General features: G+C 36.3%; 3 protein-coding genes across 3 annotated transcripts; 1 reads left to right on the forward strand and 2 right to left on the reverse strand.

The window, feature by feature from the left end:
• Nucleotides 1–3,264: 3,264 nt before the first annotated feature.
• Nucleotides 3,265–4,177, reverse strand: LOC140955153 (disease resistance protein RPV1-like). Its single transcript, XM_073406954.1, has 2 exons — nucleotides 4,146–4,177; nucleotides 3,265–4,048 (listed from the first exon to the last, which is right to left on the reverse strand). Exons 1-2 carry the CDS (start codon nucleotides 4,175–4,177, stop codon nucleotides 3,265–3,267), a joined length of 816 nt encoding a protein of 271 aa, XP_073263055.1.
• Nucleotides 4,178–4,759: 582 nt separating this feature from the next.
• On the reverse strand, nucleotides 4,760–5,502 carry LOC140955154 (toll/interleukin-1 receptor-like protein). Its single transcript, XM_073406955.1, has 2 exons — nucleotides 5,366–5,502; nucleotides 4,760–5,273 (listed from the first exon to the last, which is right to left on the reverse strand). Exons 1-2 carry the CDS (start codon nucleotides 5,500–5,502, stop codon nucleotides 4,760–4,762), a joined length of 651 nt encoding a protein of 216 aa, XP_073263056.1.
• A 1,055-nt stretch (nucleotides 5,503–6,557) lies between these two features.
• Nucleotides 6,558–10,460, forward strand: LOC140955155 (uncharacterized). The gene is made up of 2 exons (XM_073406956.1): nucleotides 6,558–7,683; nucleotides 8,383–10,460. The coding sequence occupies exons 1-2, from the start codon at nucleotides 6,558–6,560 to the stop codon at nucleotides 10,458–10,460; spliced, it is 3,204 nt and encodes a 1,067-aa protein (XP_073263057.1).
• The last annotated feature ends 945 nt before the right edge of the window (nucleotides 10,461–11,405 follow it).

The raw sequence follows: 11,405 nt of genomic DNA on the forward strand, positions 1-11,405 counted from the left end.
ATTTGGGTCGGTAACCCATTACAATATACCATCCTATACTAGGCAGGTAACCCATTACAATGTGACAATCTGGGCCGGTAACCCATTACAATATACCATCACAAAAAAAAAAACAAAAGGAAAAAAATCAATAAAAAAAAAGGGGGGAAGGGTTTTCACAATTATTCTTCTTTACAAAACTTACTATACAAAGTCAAAAGAAAATAAATTTTCTAATGCATTTGCACCGTAAGCATTGTAAAGAGGGGGCAACTGTTATAACCCAATTTTGACCCACTTATTGTTAAATTAATTTTAAGGAGGGTAAATCTTGAAAATTAAAAGACCAGGGGTTTGAATGCAAGGATTTAGAAACTTCAAGTACCAGATTGGAAATAACCATTCTCAGCCCCAAAACAGCACCGTTTCAATCAGGTGTTGTCCGTCATCTTCGTCTCCAAAGCACCGAACGTCCGCCTGCAAAGAAGGAAACGAAAGTGTGAAACACCAGTATCCTAGCCCATTCAAAATACAGAAAAGCAATATTTATCTTCACGATAATTACAGCCCGACGAGATAAAGATTGCACTTCGCATTCGAGTCCTAGTAGGAACCGTCTCCCTCAGCCGTGCTTATCAAGAGGAGAGACGTGAGGCTGAGGGAGAGGAGGATTGATCCCTATAAATACCCAACAATTGACAGCCCCCGGGGGAAGAGGGGGAGAGGGAGAGAGGGAGAAAAAACCGAGTAAAAAAGCCAGAGCAAAACAGAGCATAAAAATCACAGAGGGGAATCAGTTCGGCCTTTGCCTTCATCCTTACATAAAACAACCAAAAAAATCAATACCCACAGAATCCAGCAACTTCGTTCTCATTTATGAAAATAGAGGGAAAGAGATCAGCCAGGCGAAAGTCATCAACAACCGTTCCAGCCCGAGCTTCGCCATCGTCTCCAATGCTTCTAACAGAACAGGTACGCTCTGTTTCTTCTTCTGACATCACAACTAAATGGTCTTTTACACTGTGCAAGTGAATTAATTCACTTGCACAGTGTAGCAGCACGCGTGCGCTAGCGGACGCGTGCTGCCTAGCCCAGCCGGGCCACCGGCTTGGGCCAGTGGCCAGGCTGGGTTGGCTGGGTCTAGCCCAGCCCATGTGGGCTGAGCTGGGCCCAACCCAAAAATGTATAAAAAAAAATATAAAAATTGTGTATAAAAAAAATATGAATTTATTGTTTTTTTTATTTATTTATTCTTTGACTTCAGATTCAGAATAAAAAATATCCATTCAAATTTATTTCATTGTATTTTAATAAGTTATATAAAATAAAAAATGTGTGAACCAAAAATAATAATAATAATATAAGATAAAATAAAAATAAATTTATTTGGCATATTCACTGACGCCAGAGTCAGGAATAAAAAAATACTAATGTAAATTTATTTTATTTTATTTTATCTTGTTTTTATTTAGCTACATAAAAAATAAAAATGCGTATGCGTAAAAAACAAATAAATTGATTTTTACTTGTTTATTCATTGACGCCAGAGTCAAGAATACAAAAAATGATGATTTAAATTTATTTACTTTGATATCTACGTAATATTTACCAACGCCAGAGTTGGAAATATCCGTAGTTGAATAATATAAGATAAAATAAAATAAAATAAATTTATTTGGCATATTCACTGACGCCAGAGTCAGGAATAAAAAAAAATACTAATGTAAATTTATTTTATTTTATTTTATCTTGTTTTTATTTGGCCACCAAAAAATAAAAATAATGCGTAATATTTTATTTACTTTGATACCTGCGTAATATTTACTAACGCCAGAGTTGGAAATATCTGTAGTTGAATATTCACTGGCGCCAGAGTCAGGAATATTACGCGCAAACAACCATAGTATAAACCAACAAAATGTTAGCAATTAATGATAAATATTAGCAATGCAGCCTGCCTTAGGCAGGACGTTTAAGAAGTGATAATATCTTTCCTTTTACGTAACCAGTCTCGGACCATAGAATCTCGTTCTTTTCAAAAACTTAATTTTTAAGGCCTCCGCGATGTCGGGTGCGCCACTTATACTATATTTACGTTGTGGACAGAATTTTGCTGCAGCATCTTATGCATTGCTAGGTCAGTACATTTTCTTCCTCATGGGCAGGCTCTCTATTACTTTTCAAGAACAACTCCCTAAAATGTCGAAGAGTTTGAATTTATATGGAAACAATGATATAAATTCTGGTTTTCTTTCTTTATTTTTTCCTTTTCTTTGTTGTTCCTTTCCTCACATTCTTCTTGCCAAACTGTTACTATCGTTGGCTTTAGACAGGTATACTCTTATTTGTTATAGTGTTTGATCAATGTTTCTTTCACACACAGAGATGTTGATTTCTAAGCTGATAATTGTAAAAAAACCAAAAAAAAAAAAAAAAAAACTTCACTCTTTTCTGATATTGAACTAGTACTAAGATCCTTTGATGTATTCCATAAAAATGGCATGCATTCGACCATTAAGCTAGATCCCCTTTGATGGAAAGTTTTATGTCATTGTTAAACTTAGTTTTGTAAACCTTGAGTTTCTCTAATTATTGGTTTCTCACACTCCACCAGACTATTTATCGACTGGTTGCTTCTTACAATGGCCCCATAAGTCTTTTGTCCTGCATGTATTCATGGTGTAATTTGGTAAATCATAATGGAAACTTAGATTCTGCACAATGCTAAATGCCATTTCTAATATGTTATGAGAAGTAGTTATAAGACACTCATCAATGAGCATGCTTATATCGAAAATCACAGGCTGACAATAAAAGCCATCTAATACTCTTGTAGCTTGGTTTTGCTCAAATCTTCTGAAGAAATCACAGGCTGACAATAAAAGCCATCAAGAAATATGGATTGTTGTTCTTGATCCAACCCATTGTAACTAATTCTTTACGTATTTTTGATTCGAGGGTTCTGAGCTAGTTTATTTATCGACCGGTTGCTTCTTACAATGGCCCCGTAAGTCTTTTGTCCTTCATGTATTTATGGTGTAATTTCGTAAATCATAATGGAAACTTAGATTCTGCATGAACAATGCCAAATGCCATTTCTAGTATGTTATAAGAAGTAGTTATGAGACACTCATCAATCAGCGTGCTTATATCGAAAATCACAGGCTGACAATAAAAGCCATCTAATACTATTGTAGCTTGGTTTTGCTCAAATCTTCTGAAGAAATGTGCTATATCAAGAAATATGGATTGTTGTTCTTGATCCAACCCATTGTAACTAATTCTTTACGTATTTTTGATTCGAGGGTTCTGAGCTAGTTTATTTAATGCACTGCGCCATTCTTCGATGCTTTTACCATAAAGAGAGGAACCCATAACTTTAAGAGCCAACGGATTGCCTTGTACATGCCTTATAATCTGTGCTATCAAGTGTCTGTGATCAATTGTCGGGATGCAATTCTTCAAGGCTTTTAAGCTAAAGAGTTGAAGAGCTTCTTCATCGTTCAACCCCTCAACCTCATATATCTCATCAACTACATTATTAAGCACTTGCTTGTCCCTACTTGTTATGAGAACTTTACTGCCCGCACCAAATGAATTGTGTCGTCCATCAAGCAAATCTTTCCATTCTTCCAAAGGCATTAAATCATCCACATCATCCAGAAGAATAAAAACCTTTTTACGACAAAGTCTATCCCTCACAAAAGAATCTCGAAAACTCCAGGAGCCCATGTTCAGAATTTCTTGGCCAAGCAGCTGTGAAAGAAAGCTTCTTTGCAAATCAGCCATGGAACCAGTTTTTAATTCTTGCCTAAAGTTTGCAAAAAAGATTCCTTCAAATCGAGAACGAACCTTGTTGCACACAACTTGAGCAATTGTTGTCTTACCGATACCATCCATTCCCCATATCCCTACAATGAGAACATCTGTAGACTCCATATTTAACAAAGACTCAACTTTGTTAACATGAAAATCATTTCCAAATAAACCCGTAGTATGACTTGAAGACATGGCTTGCAATTTGTTCGAAACATCTCCAACGATTTTCTCAATAAATTCAGACTCCAACCTGACAAACAAGAAGAACACACATAATCGTTAGTCAAAATGGACCGGACAAGAAGAAACATATAAACATACTCACTCCTAAGTAGCTACATTTATACATAGGAGGCACGTACGAGTAATTGAGCATCATTACTGGCAATGGATAGTGCTAATATATGTAACACATGAATCATAGACCTGGACAAGCTTCTTTGACTGGGCCTCTCGAGAGAATGCATTTGAGTTCAGAAATCTATATATAGTTAATCAATCCTTGAAACTGGAAACTACTTGTAAGTGTATATCTAAGAAAATCAATGAAATGCAAATGCAAAAGATGTTTTCTCATATCATCATATCATATAATCATTTCAGTTAAAAAGTTTAAGTTGTTAGGAGAAAATCTCAAAACATATGATTTATATTATTTTTCAAGGAATGTGATCTTTTTCACCTCAAATAAATAGACTATTAATGACCCGATTTCAAGTGAAACAATAGAAGAAAACATTGATTGCCCTAATAAAATTTAACATAAGGATTCTTAAGTATCTTCTTTCTGTCTCCCAAAACTTAAGATATGTACAAGTGTTTCGCTACAACGTTTTCAAAATCAAATTAAATAAATACAGAGATCATCATTGTCAATAATTTAAAATTAAATTTCAAATACTCAACAAAAGAACGAATATTCTCTCATGGGATATATTTCAAGAGCTTACTCAGAATTCCCTCAGGTCCATCCAGATAGAGTGGTTGTATCCTTCAAAGCGTCTCTGAAGCTCTGCTCTTTGTCCATCGTCAAAGCTTTCTTCTTTATAAGTCTAGCAAATGCATCCCCAAAGCCTCCTGTTTGATTTATTACATGGGATGGATCCACCTGGTAGAATACCGGAATAACTATCTGTCCATTATTTTTTCTACGCTCAAAAATCTTTGCAAGCTCCTCCAAGCACCATTTGGAAGATGCATAGTTTTCAGAAAAAACAATCACAGAAAGCTTGGCCTCTTCAATTGTTCTCAGAAGTGATGCCGAGATCTCATCTCCTCTCACAAGCTGATAATCTATGAAAGTTAGGATTTGTTTCCGGTTCAAAGCGGTATAGAGGTGGCTGGTAAAATCAAAACGAGTGTCTTCTCCTCTGAAACTAAGGAAGACATCATTTTTCATTCCTTGTGGCTGGGCGGTGGTTAAGGTGGAAGGAGTAGATGGCGATGGAGATATGTGACGGTTTCGTATGATGAATCTACAGATATAAACAAACAAAAAGATAGAGAGAAACAAGAAAAAAACCTCCGTTGTTTTGTGGAGAAACAGTCGGAGAAACAAGAGTAAGACTCTGGTGGCAGGGTATATTGGAACATAGCACATGCTCCCACAGAAGCTAAAGCTGCAAACAATTCTTCAATACTTGCAGAACAAGCCACCCCTGCAGCCGACTCTCCTACACCAGAAGACTCACGAAGACTAGCCATGATATCATAAACACATTGTAATATTATGGATATAATATAGTTAGTTATATTCTTTTACAATTAGTTAACCGTTTGTTAACAGACGTTAGTTAGAAATTGTATATATATATGTATTGATATCCACTGTAAATGGTAGTAGAAAATACAAAGAAGAATTACTGCATTTTTTATTGCAGACTTTCTAAACGTGCCTTCCTTCTTTTCTTTTCTCTCATAGGAATCCTATTCCTTTCTTCTTTCTCTGCTTCTACAAGCAAAAGATACATTCTGCTATTGCAAATTTATCATGGTATCAGAGCGATAGAAGAAATCAAGATTTTGTAATATCTCTGCTATATTCTAAAACTCTGAAAACATATACTCTTCTTTAATTTTTAAAGATTCACGATCTTTGTAGTTGGATATCTTTTATGTCATCAACTTCTTGATTCTTTTTCAAAATGTCTGATCATTTTGAAGAAAATGCTTCTACAGCACATAAAGATTCATCCAATATCACTACTCTAAATCTTTCTGATGATTCTTCCAGCTGCTACTACCTCCATCCTTCTGATAATCCTGGCGCTCTTCTGGTTTCAAAAATCTTCACTGGCGAAAATTATATTGCATGGAGCAAATCCATGACAATTGCCTTAACAGTGAAAAACAAGATTGCCTTCATTGATGGATCTTTAGTTCAACCAAATACAACCAATTAATCACTTCGTATGGCTTGGCTGAGATCAAACAATTTGGTTCTATCATGACTGATGAATTCAATTTCCAAAGAAATTCGCAGCAGCCTTCTTTACTTCACAACAGCTTTTGATATCTGGGAAGAAATACGAACTAGATATCTTAGAAGTGATGGACCAAGGGTTTTTAGTTTAGAAAAATCTTTGAGTTCTATTTCACAGAACTCAAAATCTATCACTAAATATTTCAATGAATTCAAGGCACTATGAGATGAATACAGCAGTTATCGCCCAATCCCAAGCTGCAAATGTGGACATCTTGATTCCTGCTCATGCAATATTTTTAAACATCTAACTGATCGACAACAATCCGACTTTGTCATGAAATTTCTGGTTGGCCTTCATGATTCTTACTCATCAGTTAGAAGCCAACTATTGCTGCAAACTCCTTTGCCATCTATGGGCAGAGTCTTCTCCCTGCTTCTTCAAGAAGAGAGTCAGAGATCCCTAACAAATGCAGCAGGCATTCCAATTGATTGGCAAGCAATGATTGCTGAACACTACCACAATCAAAATTCCAAATCAGGTTCAAACTATACTACACGATTTGCTAAACACAAAGGTAAAATTGAGGCAACTTGCACCCACTGTGGATATCCTGGACATACTGCTGATAAATGTTTCCAACTTATTGGATACCCTCCTGGGTGGAAGGGACCAAGAGGAAAAAGATTGGCTACCATGCCACATACCAGCAAGAACTTTCAACGATTACCTACTGCACATCATACTACTGCCTTGCAACCACATCTTGATACCCCTAACATTGTTTTCTCTCAAGAACAGATGCAGAATCTACTCACTCTAGCAAATAGCATTTCCAGCTCAAAGCTAAATAACACTGCTACAGAAGTATCTACATCAGGTATATCTTTTTCATGTCATACAGCATCTTCACCTCATAACAATTTTTCTTGGATTCTTGATACTGGAGCCATAGATCACATGATCTGTAGTCCTCTTCTTTTTGAATCCATCATTCTCCCTAACACTCAGAATAACGTTCATCTGCCTAATGGTCAACATGTACCAATTCTCTTCACTGGAACAGTTAGATTTTCCCCTGACATCATTTTATACAATGCACTTTATGTTCCAGCTTTTAATATCAATCTTATTTCTGTTTCTAGATTAACTGCTGCTAACACTGTTGGTTTATTTTTTCTTCACACCAAATGTATTCTACAGGACCTAAGCAAATGGAAGATGATTGGTCTTGCTGAAGCTGAATCTGGTCTATACAAACTTCACAAACCTCCTGCTCAAAATGCTACAAAATCACCTCCTATAACAAACATCAAATCTTGTGTTGTTGCCACAAATATCTGGCATTTATGTTTAGGCCACATACCTCCCTCCAAAATCGCCCTTTTGAACAAAACTGATCCTTCAGTCACTATCAGCAACAATAGCTTTTGTGATATTTTCCCCTTAGCTAAACAAAAACGTTTGCCTTTTTCTTTATCTGTTCATCAATCTATAAAAACTTTTCAATTAGTTCATATTGACATTTGGGGACCCTTCTCTGTCACCTATTATTCTGGTTATCAATTTTTTCTTACTATTGTAGATGATTACAGTAGATTTACTTGGTTGTTCTTAATGAAATCCAAATCTGAAACAAGACATCTTCTCAGCAATTTTCTAGCATATGTTCATACTCAATTTAACACAAATATTTAAACTCTCAGATCCGACAATGGCCAAGAATTTAATATGCCTATCTTCTACCAAACACATGGCATCATACATCAACAAACATGTGTTGAAACACCTGAACAGAATGGAAGGGTTGAAAGAAAACATCAACACCTGCTCAATGTAGCTCGATCTCTTCTGTTTCAAACCCAACTACCTTTATCTTATTGGACAGATTGCATATTAACAGCCACACACCTCATTAATCGTACCCCCTCCCTCCTTCTCCAAAATCAGACACCTTACCAAATTCTTTATCAAAAACCCCCACATTACAATTACTTAAAAGTTTTCGGCTGTTTATGTTTTGCTAGCACAATCACTCATAATAGAGGTAAATTTCATCCAAGAGCCACGAAATGTATTTTTCTTGGATACCCTCCACACATTAAAGGATACAAAGTTCTTGACTTAAACACTTGCAAAACTTTTGTCTCTCGCAATGTAGTTTTTCATGAATCCAACTTTCCATCTATTCCAAATAAGGTTAATACACCTCTTGTATTCCCTGACTATCCTCAACACTTTGACCCTTTTCCTTGTCGCCCATCAAACACAACTCTACATGATTCTGTTGTTCCTGCAACACTTCCTATCCAACCTTCTGTTCCTCACATTTCTACCCTGCCTCCTCCTCTTACTCAACTTAGAAAATCTGAAAGAACTAAACATCCACCTACTTACTTAACACAGTATTATTGTGGACATATGGCTCAGATTGCTTCAGCAACACCAGACTCTTCCCCTTGCTTCCTGCCTGGTAAGCCCTACTCTATCTTTCCTTACTTATCTACATCCCAATTATCTTTACCCCACTGTGCTTTCACTTCTTCTATTTCATCTATTTATGAACCGAAAACTTACAAACAAGCTAGCTCTATCCCTCATTGGCAGCATGTTATGACCAATGAAATCACAACCCTTGAGAAAAACCAAACTTGGGACTTAGTCATTCTGCCCCCTAATAAAACTGTCATTGGATGTAAATGGGTCTACAAAGTTAAATTTCAGGCTGATGGACAGGTTGAGAGATATAAAGCACGATTGGTAGCAAAAGGATACACACAACAAGAGGGAATTGATTTTTTTGACACTTTCTCTCCTGTTGCAAAAATCACAACAGTACGTGTTCTTCTCACCATTGCTGCAGCCAACAATTGGCATTTACATCAACTTGATGTAGACAATGCCTTCCTACATGGGGACTTACATGAAGAAGTATATATGCAATTACCACCTGGCTACTCCAATCACAATGACCCTCGAGTATGCAAACTCAAAAAGAGTATCTATGGCCTTAAACAGGCTTCAAGACAATGGTTTTCCAAACTCTCTGCATCTCTTCTTCACTTTGGTTTTCTACAAGCCAAATCATATTCCAGCCTCTTCATCAAGCAATCTAAAACCACCCTCATTGCCATTTTAATCTATGTTGATGATGTTCTCATCGCATCAAATGATCTTACAGCACTGACTATAGTCAAAAACTATCTTCGCAGAATTTTCCCCATCAAAGATTTGGGACACCTCAAATACTTTCTCGGCATTGAGGTAGCTCGATCTACCAAAGGCATTGTTCTTTCCCAAAGAAAATATGCCTTGGACATCCTCATGGACAGTGGTTTTTCTGGTGCTAAACCTATCACTTTTCCAATGGAATCCACACTCAAACTCAGCACACATGATACTAGCCCTCCCTTGCCTAATCCTGCATCTTATCGTAGACTTATTGGTAGGCTTCTCTACCTTACACTCACAAGACCCAACTTATCCTATGCCATCCAAACCCTTAGCCAATTCATGTCAAATCCTCACACCCTCCATATGCAAGCAGCAGAGAGAGTCCTTCGGTATCTTAAAGCCACACCAGAAAAAGGTTTACTACTCAAAGCTGCTTCTCCCCTTCATTTAAAAGCTTATTCTGACAGTGATTGGGGAGGTTGCATTGACATTCGTCGAAGTGTTACTGGCTATCTAGTTTTCCTTGGAGATTCCTTAATCTCCTGGAAATCAAAGAAACAACCTACTATAAGTAGGTCCTCTGCAGAAGCAGAATATCGGGCATTGGCAACGACTTCATGTGAACTACAATGGCTTTCTTATTTACTGGCTGATTTCCACATCCCTCACTCTCAACCTGCCTTACTCTACACTGACAGCAAACCAGCCTCCGAAATAGCTTACAACCCTGTTCATCATGAACGCACCAAACATATCCAAATTGACTGTCATCTTGTTTGTGAAAAATTGCTAGCAGGACTCCTTACCATCATTCACATTCCTTCCAAGTTTCAATTAGCTGATGCCCTCACTAAACCACTTGGTTCTCATATGCTTAATCCTCTACTTGATAAGATGGGAATGATAAATATCCATTCTCATCTTGCGGGGGGATATTGGAACATAGCACATGCTCCCACAGAAGCTAAAGCTGCAAACAATTCTTCAATACTTGCAGAACAAGCCACCCCTGCAGCCGACTCTCCTACACCAGAAGACTCACGAAGACTAGCCATGATATCATAAACACATTGTAATATTATGGATATAATATAGTTAGTTATATTCTGTTACAATTAGTTAACCGTTTGTTAACAGACGTTAGTTAGAAATTGTATATATATATGTATTGATATCCACTATAAATGGTAGTAGAAAATACAAAGAAGAATTACTGCATTTTTTATTGCAGACTTTCTAAACGTGCCTTCCTTCTTTTCTTTTCTCTCATAGGAAATCCTATTCCTTTCTTCTTTCTCTGCTTCTACAAGCAAAAGATACATTCTGCTATTGCAAATTTATCAGGGTAAGCCTGTAGGGAGAGAGCAAAAGTAACTCAAAGAAAAAAGATGTTGACTTCCTGGAAATTTTCGGTCTTGTTCATTGTTTATATATGGTATGGTAGGAAAGGGCATCAAGTCTTCGACCCTAGAGCATAGTTATTAAACCCGGCCTGGGGGTTAACCCGGCCAAGGGGTCGGGTCTCGGGTTTCATGGGTCAACCCGGGTCAACCCGGAATAATTAAAAAAGAATAAATAAATTAATATTTCATATGAAAAAATCCATGTAAATATAGATTATACATATTATAAATAATAAAGTTTAAAATAATATTTTAAAAAGTTTTTTATCCCACATTAAAAAGATATTATGTTAAGCTTTTAAGTTAAGTATTTAAATTAAAAAAGTTTTTTATCCCACATTGAAAAAATATAACTTTTTTCTTTGGGAACATAAAGTATATATACTAATGGGTTTCAAATCCACATTGAAAAAACATAAATTTTTTCATGAGAACATAAAGTATATATATGAACATAGAGTATATATACTAATGGGTTTCAAATCCACATTGCAAAAACATAACTTTTTTCATGAGAACATAGAGTATATATATGAAAGGGTTTCAAATCCCACATTGAAAAGATACTATATTATCCCTTTAAGTTGAAGTATTTAAACCAAAAGGT

This window comes from Populus alba, chromosome 19 (assembly GCF_005239225.2).
Source record: "Populus alba chromosome 19, ASM523922v2, whole genome shotgun sequence".
In the NCBI taxonomy this organism is placed as follows: Eukaryota; Viridiplantae; Streptophyta; class Magnoliopsida; order Malpighiales; family Salicaceae; genus Populus; species Populus alba.